Genomic DNA, 17,884 nt, shown 5'->3' on the forward strand with positions numbered 1-17,884 from the left:
GCAGGGGGCAGGTTGAACGGCGAAGGGATTTGATTGGTTTAAAAAAAGGTGTCCCGTCAAGACTATTGGTTGCTGTTTTTCCCGTTTTACTCCTGCTGTAGATAGTGGATATTTTCCAAACTACTTTAAGAACACGCCATGAATTGCTTCCCATCGGGTCATAAAGATCATTTTAACCAGTATTTAAAAAAATGTATCTCTTTCAAATCGCCAACCCTAGCTTTAAAGCTGATGGAATTGTGAAATATTTACATCCTCTGGACGATGCTGAAACGCTGAGTGAGTTCAGATTGTATGATGGATGAAGGGTGTCGGTCAACACCATCATCATCACAAATTACATATTGAGTTTAATGTGAAAAACTGAACGCGGCACTCAGCTTGAAGATGTACAAAGTGAATGAACACTAAATCATAGAATCTTCTAAATGTGAGGTTGGTTGGTGTGGTGATTCAATAACTGTTGAAAAAAATACTTTGTTGACCATGTGAACACTTTAACTTTTCCTGTTTAAGAAATCACAATTTGTTCTTTAAGAGGCCACAGAGTAGATTATATTTTAGAGCAAGGAAAAACTTTTCATCCCTCACACCATAAATGAGAGGACTCATACATCTTGGAGCGATGATGAACATTATGTAGTTAAAGTATCTGACATTTTCATACAACATAATATTTGATTGAAGAATAGCAGCTTCTACCATTGGACATAACAGCTGGATGAGACACAGCAGCAGCTGGAAACCATGAAGAAGAACAGTCCTGAGACCTTTCCTGGATGACTTTCTGTTCTCTCCTGATGCTGCTTTGGCCACTTTTGAAACATGAATATAAGAGAAAGCTATTATTACAAACATGACCAGGAAGTAAAACTGGCTCACAGCTGACCTCATGTGACTCGGCCATTCATGCACAATAAAAATCTCTGCCGCACAGAACCTAATATAACTTTTGTAGTTGGTCGGCACTGACACAAAGAAAACCAACACAATCAGAAAGCAGGGAATGACGCCGAGGCCATAAATGATGAGGAAGACCTGCAGGGTGCTGCGGGTGGAGCACAGCTCCGCGTGACGCAGCGGCATGCAGATGGCCACATATCGCTCCAGTGTCATTGCTGTGAGAGTGAGAGGCGTGAGAAAAATACACACAGTTGTCAATATGAACATGATGAGACATGACAACATGTGAACAGGATTGCCAGTGAAACTCAAAATCAGCATCAGATTAGTGGTGAATAAAGTGACACAATCAGACATCAATGCATGTGCAAACAAGATGTAGCGCATGGTTGTGTAGAAAACATCCTTCATAGAAAAGGTCACAATCATTATGATGTTGATGGAAAGAAAAACAACCACCAGAACCTGAACTAGAATCACCCGCTCATCAATCCTCCGTCTTGATGTACTACCATCTGTGAATGAGCTGTTATTGGCCATAAATGTCTAAAGTTATGAGGCTGTGGAGACAAAACCAACATCCAGAAATCATCAAGACAGTGAATACAGAGGAGAGAAAGCAGCTGCAGATTAGATGAATGAAACTCATTCAGCTAAACAAACCCTCCCTGCACTGATCAATCACCAAGAGTCACAGCAGAGACAAACTCTTTCTGCTGCCCTCCCTCTCCACTCACGCTTTAAAGATGCATGTTGGACCAAGTAGGAACAACATCCTGTCATCAGGACGCTGTCGTCAACAATTAGTGTTGTCATGACTATGTAGAACGACGGCTGTTTGTCCCCACTTCCTTACACAGTGTGCTGTGAAAGTTCCTGACTGATGACAAAAGTTTGACTTCTTTCATCAGTTTTAACTACTGTGTAAAAAAAAATATTGGTTGTATTAAATGCAAACAAATCATGAACAAAAAGTGGAAAGACTTGTGCTATGGTAGATTATTTGATTCTCTCATGTCGTTTAGTTCCCATTTGAATTGTGCCACATTTCTGAGAACCTTGCATTTGTGGAATGAGCAGCAGAGCTGAGAACATGAGCTGCAGCAATGAATTTCCATCTGTTTGGTGACGTTCGATGGACAAACTACTGCTGGCACTATTGGTGCAGCTAAAGCTAGCCGCACCAATAGCACCCATATGCAGGGATGTACACTTTGCAGTCGGTAGTCGTGTGGGTGAAGTCGCACTTGCTGTCCAAAGCATCTACAATGTTCTCAGCCAAACTCGCACCCATATGGGTATGGCTGTTTCCCACCTGTGCATTCCAGGCGGGCAGTGTTGAAGAAACCGGTGGTCTGGCCGTTTCTGGGGATGATAAACCATTTCTTAACACCCCAATGGCTTGCAGCAGCACTCAGACTTCACTACACCTTCCATGTTGACTATGACCTGAACAGGAGCTTCGCAGCCAATCACAGTGCAATAAATGATGGACCTTCTTTTCCACCATGCTCAATAGACTATAAATTGACTGCATACATTCTTCTCTGACATGTATATACTTTCTTTGTACATAGGCATATTATTATTATTATTATTGTTATTATTATTTAGGAGGATGTATGCATGTGAAGGGAGAATGTATGTGTGTGAGAGAAAATATATGTGGAGGACTCGGAGGGCTAGAAAGAATGAAGTCTTGTATGGCCCCTCATATTGGTGTGCAAACTCTTTTTTGCACAATCTACACCCATCCTTATACCCTATCTATGGTTTGTCTATTGAAGAGACAAGGATCTTAGTCACATGTGGAAGAATCTAAAACAGCCACGATAACCTGACAGCTCCTCCTCGCGGTGGTCTGGCTGCTCACACACTGCCGTTTGATGGTTTCTGAGTCTTCAAACAACAGTTGTCAAGTCAGCTCAAGTCATGTCGAAGTTTCTTTGTAGAGCACATTTAGAAACAACCTTGGTTGACCAAAGTGTAGAACAGGGGTACAATATCACCTTGCATACAATAAATACATATCCAAGAACATAAATAAAACTAGAATTTAGTCCAAAAAGGTTCATTGTTCTTCCAAGTTATAATGCAAAACAAAGGTTCTTTTCCAAAGACCAGAGTGGTATTTTGTTATTTACCTGACGGTTTTGGCGACGGTTTCACACACCTGGGATGCTGTACTCAAGAAGTTGGACTGCAGATGGCGCTGTTCTCCCACTTCCACTAGTGGGAGAATAGCACCAAAACCTGTATAAATCAGCTGACAAGATACGTCACAACAACATCACGTGACAAACACTCTGAAGAAGACAGCTGACAGCTGCCGAAACCGTCAGGTAAATAACAAAATACCACTCTGGTCTTTGGAAAAGAACCTTTGTTTTGGAAAACTAGAATTTGGCACTCAGAGAGCACAGACCTCCGCCACAGCTCAAATCAGTCACCAACAACAATAAAAAAATTCCTGGAACCAGACAGTGATCCGGATCATCACCAAAATTTAACGGATTCTAAGTTAGCCCAAGGCCCACCTTTCCACAAAGTTTCATTGCAATCCGTCCATAACTTTTTCTGTAATGTTGCTAACAAACCAACCAACTAACCAACCAACCAACAAACCGAAGTGATTACATAACCTCCTTGGCGGAGGTAATAAGACAAGAATAAGAAATGAATAAAGCCTTGTTGGCTTGTGGGACTCCAGAAGCAGCTGACAGGTACCGGCAGGCCAAGTGAACTGCAGCCCGAGTGGTTGTGGAGGCAAAAACTCGGGTCTGGGAGGAGATCCGGGAGGCCATGGAGTAGGACTACCAGTCGGCCTCGAAGAAATTCTGGCAAACCTTTTGGCGCCTCAGGAAGGGAAAGCAGGCCTCCATTAACACTGTTTACAGTGGAGGTGGGGAGCTGCTGTCCTCAACTGGGGATATTATAAGATGGTGAAACGAATACTTCGAGAACCTCTTCAATCCCGTCGCCACTTCTTCCATGGAGGAAGCAGAGGCTGAGGTCTCAGAGGTGGACTCATCCATCACCCAAGCTGAAGTCACCGAGGTGGTTGGTAAGCTCCTCGGTGGCAAGGCACCGGGGGTGGATGAGATTCTACTGAGTACCTTAAATCTCTGGATGTGCAGGGACTGTCTTGGGTGACACATCTCTGCAATATGGTGTGGTGGTCGGGGACAGTGCCTCTGGATTGGCAGACCGGGGTGGTGGTTCCCCTTTAAAAACGGGGACTGGAGGATGTGCACAACCAATGGCACAAACCATAGGGGGATCACACCCCTCATCCTCCCAGGAAAGTCTATTCTAGGGTACTGGAGAGGAGGATTCAACAGGTAGTCGAACCTCGGATCCAGGAGGACCAAAGCGGTTTTTGTCCTGGTCGAGGAACACTGGACCAGCTCTATACCCTCCATCGGGTGCTCGAGAGTTCGTGGGAGTTGGCCCAACCAGTCCACATGTGTTTTGTGGACTTGGAGAAGGCGTTCGACCACATCCATCGTGGTGTCATGTGGGGGGTGCTTCGGGAATACGGAGTCCGGGGCCCCTTGTTAAGTGCCGTCCGGTGTCTCTATGAACGAAGTAGGAGTCTGGTCTGCATTGCCGGCAGTAAGTCAGACCTGTTCCCGGTGCATGTTGGCCTCTGCCAGGGCTGACCTTTGTCACTGGTTTTGTTCATAATCTTTATGGACAGAATTTCTAGGTGCAGCCAGGGGCCGGAGGGGGTCCGGTTTGAGGACCACAGGATTTCATCTTTGGTTTTTGCAGATGCTGTAGTCCTGTTGGCTTCATCGAACCTGGACCTGCAGCTTGCACTGGGGTGGTTCGCAGCCAAGTGTGATGCGACAGGATCAGCAAATCCGAGGCCATGGTCCTTGACCGGAAGAAGATGGCTTGCCCTCTCCAGGTTGGTGGAGAGACTCTGGCCCAAGTGGAGGAGTTTAAGTATCTTGGGGTCTTGTTCACGAGTGGGGGACGGATGGAGCATGAGGTTGACAGGCGGATCGGTTCAGCGTCTGCAGTGATGGTTCGTCGTGGTGAAGAAGGAGCTCAGCCGAAAGGTGAAGCTCTCAATTTACCGGTCAATCCCACCCTCACCTATGGTCATGAGCTCTGGGTCATGACTGAAAGGACAAGATCCCGGATACAAGCGGCTGAAATGAGCTTCCTCCGTAGGGTGGCTGGGCACTCCATTAGCAATAGGGTGAGGAGCTCAGTCACCAGGGAGGAGCTCGGAGTAGAGCCGCTACTCCTCCACATCCAGAGGAGCCGGCTGAGGTGGTTCGGGCATCTCTTTAGGATACCAGCAGGACTCCTTCCTGGGGAGGTGTTCCGGGCATGTCCCACCGGGAGGAGACCCTGGGAAAGACCTAGGTTTAGGACACGCTGGAGAGACTATGTCTCTCGGCTGGCCTGGGAACGCCTTGGGATCCTCCCAGAAGAGCTGGAGGAAATGTCTGGGGACAGGGAAGTCTGGGCATCTCTGCTTAGACTGCTGCCCCCGTGACCTGGTCCCAGATAAGCGGTGGAAGATGGATGGATGTAAAAGAAGAGCAAAAGAGAAAATAGGGGATAAAAATGAAGGATAAAAAAAGGATGAAAACAAAAGCCCAGACTACTCATTCAGCTAGTACTGAATGCCAAACAAAATAAAATGGCTTTTTAGCAAAGTTTTAAAGTGCTCAAACTCAACTCAGTTTGACGATACCAGACCATTCAAACACTTAAAAACAATTAATAAAACTTTCAAATGAACACTAAAATGAACTGGCTGCCAAAACAAAGAGGCAAGGGCAGGTGTATTGTGGTCATGCTGTTTCTTGGCAGCCAATCGGTAGGCCGCTGCATTCAGGGCCACCTGTAGAGGGCATAGTGACTGACTCAGTCCAAGATTAAAGGATTTGCAAGTAGACCTTGTTTGACGAGAAGGTTTTTCCACTTTTTCCTTTTATTTTTACTGAGAAAAAGCTGGTTTTAACACAGATCTTGTTTGTCTGTCGAGTTTGACTTCACTGGCCCAAATAACACCAAGATTTTTGACGTGTGCCTATAGACCTTTTTCACAAAAACCGGAAATATGCAATCAGTGGGTAACTTTTCTTCCGGTCCAGCGCCAAGTCCATTCATTTGCTCCAAGATGGGTCGCGTTTTCAGTACGTCTCTAATATTTAACCAGCATTTCCTTCGCTGATGTGGAAAGGACGATGGAAGAGAAGTCAGTGACAAAAAAGTCAAAGATGAAGAAAGGATACAAGTTTTTCCACGAAAACTTCATAGGAAAACACGTAAGTAGAGAGTTAGCATGTTAGCCTAAGTGCTTCTGAACCCTAGCGACTGTATTTAGGCATATTTTTTCATGTGTAGATCCTGATAACCGTATCCAAACATCTAAGTTTCATTTGCAGCATGACGACAACCGTTTGTTCTCTTTCTGGCTGTTTCTGTGAACGTCTTTGAGATATGATATTCGACGAATGCTATCATTGATTAGCCCAACAGCTAACAGCGTTAGCTCTCTGCTGACGTGTTTCTGTGCGTGTCTTATCGTCATCATAGTATCAAATGCATTAAATGGCCAGGTGACAGTGAGAGCAAGGTGCTGCCGGTCGCAGAGGAAAAGCCAGGAGCCTCATAAACTAGAGGTTTGACCACAGAGAGCATAAATTCCCTCCTGCTGCTGCAGCTCTCTCTGCTGACGTGCTGTCCATCCTAGCCTTACCTTGTACAGGAGCCTCGACTCCGCTCTTTTTGTCCTTTTATTTCACTTCATTCCATAGGTTATAAGTCTCTACTGCTATGTTATCTGTTTCTATAAGAGATCCGTGGCCAGAAGCGTGCATCCCCACTCAACCAAACCAGCTTTGTGTGGTGTATTTCTATTGTACTGAATAAAGTCGTGTCTGTGTGTGTGTGAAAATATATTGTAAAAGTTAGTTATTTTGGAAAAAAAAGGGTTGTGGCGGTTGCACTACAAAATCCCCTTGCCATCAGCTGTTACCATCTATTTCCACTGACAGTGACGTATTTCCATGATGTCATCCCACTGCGCAAAAAGACGCTGAATCGACGTCTATTTAAGGTCATTGTTGGACTTCCCAGCAACCTCCAGACAAGGGCCAAAAAAAGTGGGGAAAATATAAATTAAGTTGACCAAAATCTCACCACTGGGCTCGCAGTCCAAGTTTCCAGCTTATTCTCTCGGTCATTTCAGCATTTCATCGCAGAAGGGTGACACACGAGATTCGAACTCATGACTTACTGTTCTGCAATCCTCAGACTTACCTGTTGAGATGTTAATTTATTGAATGAATATTCAGTAAATGGGAGGGTGACCACTAGTTTGCAGAAAATTATTTATCCTGAAATACAGTGCAATACACACAAAACAAAGTGGGGGTTTAAAAAATGTTTTTGTGTTTCTCCAAAGTTCACAATTTGATGAAATTAAGTACTAAATTTAACCGCTTGGGCGGCTCTTTTATTAGACATAATTCTATCTTTACGAGACAATGAAAACAAACAGAGTCAAAGAAAAAGAAATATAAGGCGGGGTTAACATCACACAAACACTTTTCCAATGGTAAATTATTATTCTTTATACTGCTTACTATGCATAAAGTCCCATTGTAGAAGGTGACATGCTTGCCAAGGTTATTTTCCTATTACTTCATTTGAATCAATCACCAGCAGATGCTAACTCGAAATGCATAAAGACGGCATCCAACCTGCTGACAAGCCAAAATTCACAGGTACAGGAAACTACGATCACAATCCAATTCTTTTTAAACAGATTTTATTGCAAAAACTTCACAATACTCAAAATACCGGACCAGTGGAATCTGCAGCTAACTCTTCCTCCCATCCGCTGTCCCAGCATGCTATGGTGCTGACTGCCCTCAAAAGGGACTGTGACCGGCCGGTCCAAGGTGGCTCCAGACTACTGTCGGTCCACAAAACAGGAATCAGGGTTCCCCGACAACCACTGGACCAGCGATTAAGGGAAAAACACTTAATTAGCCCGACAGCAGCGTCTCCAGCTCCGTGGCTTTCGCAGTAAAGCGTACGCATCTGACACACCTCCACTTCCGGGTTCACTCAGTCAAGTTAATATACACTATGGCAGCCAATAAGTGAACACAGACACAGAACTTCCTGTCTGTCGCCCTTCAAAATGAAACAAAAATGAAATACATCAAAACCCATTTCATACTTAATATGTCATTGCTCATCTCGTTCAGATGGTAAACATTTTTAATCAAAGAACATAAAGTTTCCCCGAATTTCAAAAGTTCAACCGCATGTAGACGTCGACATTGGGTCCTAATTTAGACGTCCAGATCTTCAACGTCATCTAGACGTCGAAATTGGGTAATAATAAGACGTCCAAATACCTCACCTATTTTGGACGTCCAAAATAGGTCGATAATTGGTCTTGGACGGACGGACGCAATATGGACATGATCTGGACGTCCATACGACGTCCAATGTTTAAGGGGATGTTCATCATTCTTATCCATTTTTGTACAGATGACTCTTGCTGTTGACAGTGGATGTGTGATGGTGTTTTCCTGTAGCTGTGCAGCAGGAAAAGGGTTTTTCAACCACACTGTGGCCCTACTTCATCAGACTGTCCCTCCATCTCTGGCCTGCACAAGCAATCTACAACAATGACATAGAGCAAGAACTCAGGTGGGTGTTTAATAAGGTAGTTTATTTACTCTGTTTTCATTAAGTGCTTGTGTTTACCATATGTTGTCTTTTTTGTTTGTGTCCTGAAATTAATAGAAAAAAAACAACAGACACAGACTATGTATTGCTACAATTCTCTACAAAAATTAACATATTTCACCATTGGTTTCAGGGAATTCATCCAGAACCTGTGAGTGATGTGGTGGTGCGAAAGCCAACAACAGCTGGTGAGAGTGGTCTTCAGTCCACACTGTACCAGGCATATACAGGTAATAATATTCAACATTTCACTTTTGTGAAGTAATGCCTTTGTGTAATGATGGTCAAATGTAACTACTGTAACTGCATTTTCCCAAAATAGAAGCACAAATAAGTAGAGGCTTGATGTATCTTTTTTTTTTAGGACCGTTTCCTGACCCTGACTTGATGGCGGCTGGACCTAGGCTGCGTGAGGAACAACCCCAGCCCCTCATTGCTCCTGTGTTGGATGGCTTGTCTGAAATAGAGCAGGTTCCATGGCCCTGTCCCACGTGGATGCCCCATGTCTTACCTTTGTCCACATGAAACATCCAGTGATCTCATCCAGCACCACTTGGCTCCTGAACTCCCAGTTCTTCCTCTTCCTTGGTCTCAGAATTCTCTCTCTAACTTATACTTCTGTTGTCTGTTGTAAATATTTGCTGCACTGCTGTAACATGATTATTTTGATATTTTATCACATTGATTATTTTACTGTATTGCATAGTGATCTAACATTGTACATTCTTGTAAATGCACACATGGTGATTAGTTACACAGCTCATTTGATATTTCATTTGTTAAATGAATTGTTCAGAAAATAGCCTTGGCCTGTATTGTACTGTATATGTGTTTAAATCAAACGAATGGCTTGCTTTTTGATAAAATATCTTCAGCCCCAGTTGAATTAATTGTGCTTGTTGCAGTGTGTATGATTTCACTTTTTCAAATGTGGTTGCATGGCTAAATTCAAATCCTCTCCCCTCAAAGGAACAGTAACAAAAGAATGTGTTACATGTAAATCAATCAAACTTTATTTATACATCAGTTCGACTGAAGACGGCTGGGAATGGCAGGGAAACGCTCTGCAGTTTGGCTTCCAGGTCTTTGATGTGATCTGCCACCTCATCGAGAACACCTGTGGTGATTCAGAAGAAAGATTATACAATTTATTAAATAATAGACCCTGTAGACAGACAGACAGACACACACACACACACACACACACACACACACACACACACACATACACACACATTTATATAAGAAAAAATAAAATGTATATGTAATCTGTTTACAACAGATGGAGTGTCTTACCTGCAGGAGGCGGGTCACAGCATGGTCCAGTTTAGCCTCCATCACTGCAGTTTCTGTCTGTTTGCTCTCCGGTTCCTGGACAGACAGCTCCACAAACTGCTGTTTGGAGCAGCGGCCGTACACGGACTCCCTGGTAGGATGCGGTGTGAACTCATTCCAGCTGAAGAGACCTGGAACAGCATCAGTTTTACGGCGGCTAACACTTAGCTCCTGGACGTAGCCGCAGAAGTGACATGTCAGCTGCAGACATGCTGCTCCCCTCGTTAAGAACAAATCCGGGCCCCTCCCCCGTCTAATTGCCTGAATCCACTTTTGTCTGACCTCTCCGTTCTTTGGAAACGAGTAAAAATTAAGATAAGGCTGCTTCAGCCCATTAGAAAAGCAACCAGGTACTCGACAGCATCGTTTGTTTTTAGCTTGTGGCAGGGCTACCGGAAGCAAAGTTACCCACGGAGTGCGTATTTCCGGCTAAAAAGGAAGTGTGAAAAAGGTCTATGGCGCACTCCTGTCCCTCTGAGATGTTTTGTCGAACAAGTAAAATTATCTCAGTTTTGTTGTTTTTTTTTATTTCATAGACAGACAATTAATTTCCATCCTAGAATAAATATCTCTGAGACAATTTAATAGAACCTGAGCAGAGGCTGGATGATCTGTTTTCACTGGCAAACATATCTGCACATCATCTGCAAAGCAATGAAATTAAATAGCATGCCTCTGGAATATGGACCCCAAGGCCAAAATGAATATTGAAAAAAATGACAGGCCAAACCAAATGATAAAATCAAACCCAATATATGTCCTTTTTCATGGGTCACAGCACAGCCTGGGTGTGATTTAAAGAGTCCATGAGATGCAGGAAGTCTTTCACCAAAGGGCAGGGTTCGCAACAGACATAATATAGAAGTCAAAAACCCTCAAAGGTCAAAAACCCTCATCATAATTCAGTCAACGTGGTTGTTTAAGTCACCAAGTCATGACTCCAGAAACATCACATGGCCTTCATCAAAACATTATCAACACCAAAGTTTCCACAAATCCCCCCATCCAGTGGTGTCGATGTAGTGCTGGAGGAACACGGCTGGTCTCAGGGCCACGTCTCCACTCTGCTCTGCTGTGGACAAAATCAGGACTGGGCGCCAAGAGGAACTGCAGATCATCTTATCCGATGAGTTCTGGAATGAAGCCTTGGGAGCATCTTCATTCAATTCAAGCATTCAAGATGCTTCCTCCATACAGTAAAGCAAAACTCTCCAGGTTGTATTCAGACAAACCACTACACTCCTCTTCTTCTTTTAAAATAATTTCAAAAGTATTCATGAGTCTTCAGTCACATTAGATTTTTTTTTTTAAAGAGTAACAAAGAAAATGCATCTGAAGTGAATCAGAATCAGACAGAATGTTTGTGATGCTGTTATAAGGAAAGAGATCAATTGTGTTCGTATATTTTGGAGTTACCCTGCTGTGACCCCAGTCTGTATGAGCACATGTCAAATCCTGGAGATACTGTAGATCCAACAAAAATGACTTCCTGTTTGAATTTGTCGTATTTGTTTGATCTTGAGGAGCGCTGGGATAGAGGAACAAAGACAATGGCTAGAAATGTTACAGGAGGCCTAAAAGAAGTCCAGAAGTAAGAAATGGCTGAAATGGCAGACATGTTCCGCTCAGCTTCTTTATGATGGACAGAATTACTTTTTGTCCAGAACATAACAGGATGGATTACATGTGTCTCTGATGTAAGAGCAGACCAGACCAGACCAGAAATCTTTGTTCTTTCATTTCTTTACTTTCTTTTAATATATGTATTTAATTTTCTTTTTTTTCACATTTTTATCATGGATATATTGTATAGGTGTGACATTGGTGTTTTTCCTCTTGTTGTTCACATCTGATTGTTTATCGCTGAATACTTGTTGTTGCCCTCAATTTCCCAGTTTAGTTTTAGCCTTCACGAGGGATTCTCTGAGCTGCTGCGTGTTTCATCAGATGAATATGATGATAATTAGACAGTTGTTTGTATCCCTCTGTGTATTCATCAGCTCCTCTGACACTAATTAAAAGGGCTGGTTAATGGCATCATTAAATATGTAAAGACTGCTCTGTTGACTGTTTGCTAATGACTGCATGAGTTACTATTGGAAAACAATCTGACAAAACACCACCAAACTTACATTCTGTTTCAGATTTATGACTGAAAAGTCTTTTTCCTTTTTTGTGTAATGAAAAAAAAAAACGAACCATTGTGGAACAACAATGATTTCACTGCTGACTCGAAGCCACAGGACAAAATACAATATACATATCTAAAGAAGCATGACCAAATACAACAAAGAATATTAAAGGTTGTACTTGTAAAAACAAATTTTGATACAATAGTTCTTGTAATTGTCACACATACGTATAGGGTATTGTTAAGAACAGAAAGAACATGCAAACTCAACACAGAAATCCCCCAAAGTCAAAATACAAGCAGCACTGAGAAAAATAAATCTGAGAAATAAATGTAACTTGATTTAATCTGTGATGTAAACAATAGATCTGTTTGCATCGCATTGGTTTAAATAGGAAATTGTAAAAAAAGCATTTATTTTCCACCAAAGTTCATTCCCAGATGGAAGAAGAGGAGACCGTCCAGGAAAATAATGACAAATCATACACATAGTAGCTAAATAGTAGAATATGACTAACCTTTGAAGTGGGATTTTTCTAAAAGTTACTCCAGTAAGATATTTCAGACACACTAAAAAACCAGATAGATCAGGGGTTAGTGGCTTTATAGCATGTACGCCATATTTGACTATATTGACTTGAAATCTCTTTACTGACTAACAAATGAAACAAGCAAGAATAGAATAGAATAGAATAGAATAGAATAGAATAGAATAGAATAGAATACTTTGTTGTCTTTCGCCAATGGTGACAGAAATTCTTCTTTGACAGGCTCACAAACACTTTCACACTTTCCCATTCAAGACACATTTACACAATAAAAATGAATAAAGTGTTTAAAAGTGTAAGAAGTGTGCAGTGCATCAATTGAAGTTGTTCAGGATGGTTACAGCAGATGGAATGAAAAGTTTTTTGTAAGTGTTTTTCCGGGCCAGTGGGACTTTGTACCTTCTGCCTGATGGCAGAAGCTGGAATGAGCGGTGAAGGGGACGGACGGGGTCCTCTGTGATCAGAGTGGCCTTCCTGATCACAGAGCGGTTGTACAGTTCAGACAGCGGGGTGTGTAGTGAACCACATATTTTGCTGGCCTGATGTATTATACGGGAGAGTCTGGTCTTGTTTTTGGTGGTGAGCAAGTTGAACCAGGATGTGATGTTGAATGTGAGAATGGGTTCAATGAGTGAACGGTAAACCAGAGTAAAATGTCCTTGCTGATATTAAAAGTCCTTAGATTCCTCAGAAGGTAGAGACGCTGATGTGCTTTCTTGCTGTGGAGTCTGTGTGCTGTGTAAAGGATAGACAGGTGTCAATCTCAGTCCACAGGTATTTAAAGGACTGGACCTGCTCTACCAGCTGCCCCTGGATGCTGAGCGGCTGGAAAAGAGATGCTGTTTCCTTCCTTCTGCCTCCACAGCACAGTTCTTCGGTCTTGGTGATGTTCAGCTGGAGTGAGTTCTCACTGAACATTTTGACCAGATTGCCGACAGCCTGCTGGTGTTGCGACAGAGCAGCAGAGCCAGTCATGTGGGCCACCAGGGCCATGTCATCTGCATATTAAAAAGTGTCATTCCTTCCCTGCTGCAAGAGATGTTATTGGTGTATGCAGAGAAGAGGATGGGAGATAAAACACAACCTTGAGGGAGCCCTGTCTTTAAAACCAAGTTGCTAGATTTAAAACCATTCACCAGCACCCTCTGTGGTCTATCCTGTAAAAAGTTCTTTATCCATAAAAACAGCGTTGGGTGCACCTGAAGGTCTAAAAGGCAGTGCAGCAGGATCTTTGTGTTTACAGTATTAAAAGCAGAGGAGAAGTCCATGAATAAAATCCTGGTGTGTGTGTGTGCAGTGTCCAGGTGTTTTGTGACAGTGTCTAAAAGTGTGAGGTTTGCATCCTCTACACCACGTCTTGCTCTGTATGCAAACTGGAGTGGTTCCGGTTTGTTGGACAGCATGTCAGACAGCTGGTCTCCCACCTCTCTCTCCATGCACTTGCAGAGCACTGAGGTCAGGGCCACTGGTCTGTCGTCCCTCATGTCCTCTGCATGTGCTTTTTTGGGGGTGGGAATGATTTTGGCCTTCTTCCACTGGTTGGGGACACAGCTAGAATTCAGGAGAAGCTGAAATAACACGGAGAGAACTCCACCTAACTGAGTGGAGCAGTCCTTGAGCACCCTGCCTCTAAGCCTGTCAGGGCCAGGGGCTTTGTGTGGGTTGACTTTGTGCGGGATGGATGTCACGAGTTGTTGGTCGATGATGAGGGTTGATGGAGAGCTCAGGGTTGGGCAGGTCCAGTCGCTTGGTCCAGTGCAGTTGTTATTGAACCGGGTGAAGAAGCTGTTGAGCTGTTCTGCGAAGGAGGTAGGGTCTGAGCAGTTGACCCCTGCAGGTTTGGTGGGTCGGCCCGTCATGGCGTTTAGACTCTGCCATGCGACCCTGGCATTACCAGATGTTAGTTTCTTCTCCATATTATCCTTGAAGTGGATCTTGGCCAGCTTGGCCTTCCTCCTGAACTCTGTTTCCAGCTCCCTCATCCTCAGCTGGTCTCCTTGTAAGAAAGCCTTTATCTTTTGGACAAGGCAGTGTTTTATATCATTTTGTAATCCATTTTTTATTGTTGGGGTGAATACTTATTTGTCTGGTGGGAGTGACAGTATCCTCACAAAATGAAATATATGAGGTTAATGTACCTGTCAGTGCATGGAGATCACCCCCACAGTCATTAAAGAATAAGTCCCGGTCTGTGAGGTCAAAGCAGCTCTGCAGTGATTCAGAAGCTTCCTTATCCCAGACTTTGATTTTTTTTTGTTATGGGTTTGCTGGTTTTCAGTTGTGACCTGTATTTGGGCAGCAGCATGATGACATTATGATCTGAGCGGCCAAGTGGTGGGCGTGGTTTTGAAATGTATGCATTAGGGATGTTACCTAGCACAAGTCCAGTGTATTCTGCATTCTGGTGGGAGTGGTGACATATTGCTCCAAACTGGGAAGGTGTGTGGTGATATCACACCTGTTAAAACCCCTTCTGGTTGACAGCTCTATTATAGCTGTCAGCTATGTGCTCAGCAGCCAAATGGAAGTCCGGCCCTGGAACATACGCCAGGATGATGGTGATTTGGGGAAGCTCACGGGGTAAATAATGTGGTGTAAATGACACAGTCAGCAATTTATAATGCTTGCAGCTCATTGTCTCTTTCACTCTGAAGTTGGTTGCCCACTTATTGTTGACAGCCATACAACGCCCACCCCCAATTGACTTCTTTGTTTTTGCTGCATCTCTGTCAAAGTGGATGATGCTAAATCAGCGATGGGCAACTGGTGGCCTGCGGGCCGCATACAGCCCGCACCCTCACTCCATACGGCCCTCAAATTAATTTTTGAAAAAGAAAAAAATGTGTTTTTTGCTGCACAGATTAAGTTGCAATGACATACTTTGGCCACCAGATGGCACGCCCTTCGTGCTCTCCTAAGGGGGCATCAAGAAAAATGTGGCCCTCTGCATCAATTACCGTATTGGCCTGAATATAAGACGACTCTGATTATCAGGCGACCCCTATTTTTCAAATATCATTTTGTGAAAATGAAAATATGTTGAAGACAATAAGGTTACTCATATAAAAGAACTTTTTAATGTACAATTATTGTAAACAAAAAAAAACTCACAATAGAGATAACATTCATGTGAGTCAAGATCAAAAAAATATATTCTCTTTTTCAAAATAAGAAAGAATAAAAGTAAGTAGGTAGCCTCAAAGGTTCAATTGCTGCATTAAAGCTGGGGTTGGCGATTTGAATGAGATACATTTTTTTAAATACTGGTGAAAATGATCTTTATGACCCGATGGGAAACAATTCATGGCGTGTTCTTAAAGTAGTTTGGAAAATATCCGCTATCTACAGCAGGAGTAAAACGGGAAAAACAGCAACCAATCATCTTGATGGGACACCTTTTTTTAAACCAATCAAATCCCTTCGCCGTTCGACCTGCCCCCTGCGCGTACATGTCAATGGCGTGCACTGACCCTGGTTCAGTGCGCGCGTAGACGGACGGAGCGTCGTTGCAGAATGGCGGAGAAGAATGTTTGGGGCTTTACTTACCGGTGAGTGTGCCATAACTTGGCATAGTGCAAATAAAGAAAAACGAAGAAACGAAGCGCTGAGGACAGGTTACGCCAGGAACGCACTGGACGCGGAAGCGCTGCGCGTGGTCTCCGCTCCCAACGGAGCTCCTCCAATGGGGTGGGAGCTGGGCGGAGCCTTGGGGAGATGCTACATTCGTGCTACATGCTGGTTTTCCAAGATCGCCAACCCTAGCTTTAAAGGTGCATTAAGGAGTTTGCACGTTTTATGCGAAACAGCACCCCCTGCAGGCCTTGAGTATAATGCAGCTTAGTGAAAAACTTGTGCCTGTGGCTTCCATCTATGTATGTGCACGGAAGAGGGGAACTCCTTCCTTGCTCTTTAAGAAGCACTCGAGTAAAATTTGAGTTTCTTTTGCCTGGTGGGGTCTGTGCTGGAGTTGTGGCAGTGCTAGGAGCCGGTCTTTTCTTACTTTCTGGAAGCTCCATCCTCAATACTGCTCAGTTGTTGCTGCTAAGCATCTGGCGGAGTAATGGCGGACAAAACAAGACTTAAGGCCCGTCCATGCTTCACATGTCCGCGTGGGTGCGCGTTGCGCGTTGGTCCGCGTGACGTAAAAATCGTCATGAATTCCTGTCCGCTAGGGTCCGCGCGGACTGGTCCGCGGACGTCCGCGCAGCAGCCAGAATTTGAGACCGCGTTGCGCATTGCGCGCAGGTCGCGGCAGTCTACGCATGCGCCAGAGCGCCATAGCAAACAAAACATGACGGTAAAAGTGAAAGTAGACGGAGTTCCAGCCTGATGGCTCCACTTAAAGACACCGAAAGAGTGAAAACCTCGTGGAAAGAGAGAGAGACTGTCTGGAGGGAGGAGAAGGTCTGCAGACAGAAGTGAAAAAGTAACTAATCGCTCCGGCGCCGCCCCCGCGATTCAGTAACAGAAAAAAAAGGCTAAATAAACTTTAATACTTAAAGATAATGTACTGACAATGTATGTGCTTAATTTTCTCTAAATAATCCGTAATAAAGGAGCAGATAAACAGTCTGTAGTGCCGGAAAAGCTTGTCGAGGCTGTGCGGATGACCGCGCCTGCATGGGACGCGTACAGCTGAGCTCAAAATGTAGCATGGGAGAAAGCGCGTCCGCATCGGTGGTGCGCGGACCTTCCAAAGCGGACGCGGAAACGCGTACATGTGAAGCATGGACGGGCCTTAAAGGATATCAGGCCAGCGGGAGCGCGCATTACGCCAATTCATCTCAAATTCTCCCCCAATAAATTCTGGTGCCAGACCGGCACTGCAACTTTCAAGTGACAATGTACCGCTGTTAGAGGTACTGACAATGAATATGTCAGGGCATACTGTACACATTATTGAATATTTGTAACATATTTATGGTGGAAAATATGTATTTTTAAAGCCAAAAAACTCCTTAATGCACCTTTAATGATGTAAATAACTTTATAACCATCAAATTTAAGTTCTATTCAACTTCATGAACATTAATAATTCAACCCTCTGTGAATGTTGGATTCAGTTTGGCCTGTAGAGAACAGTTCTTCAGAGATTTCAGCTGCTCTGAGCTTTTATTACTTTCTCCTGAAGGCATTGTAAAACTGAAACAAGCCAGATATACATATAAGTGAACAAATACACAAGATGGATCACAACATACATCACTGTCTAGAAACAAAACAAGTCAGTATT

The 17,884-nt window shown here is 43.6% G+C and overlaps 1 protein-coding gene across 1 annotated transcript; it reads right to left on the minus strand.

Moving 5' to 3' along the window:
* Positions 1-519: 519 nt before the first annotated feature.
* On the minus strand, positions 520-1,443 carry LOC115399963 (odorant receptor 131-2-like). Its single transcript, XM_030107629.1, has one exon. The coding sequence runs from the start codon at positions 1,441-1,443 to the stop codon at positions 520-522; it is 924 nt and encodes a 307-aa protein (XP_029963489.1).
* Positions 1,444-17,884: the final 16,441 nt, after the last annotated feature.

Source organism: Salarias fasciatus, chromosome 14 (genome assembly GCF_902148845.1).
Source record: "Salarias fasciatus chromosome 14, fSalaFa1.1, whole genome shotgun sequence".
In the NCBI taxonomy this organism is placed as follows: Eukaryota; Metazoa; Chordata; class Actinopteri; order Blenniiformes; family Blenniidae; genus Salarias; species Salarias fasciatus.

What these genes read in the sequence shown, in the direction of transcription:
- LOC115399963 (XM_030107629.1), bottom strand. Translation starts at nt 1,443, where the DNA reads ATGGCCAATAACAGCTCATTCACAGATGGTAGTACATCAAGACGGAGG.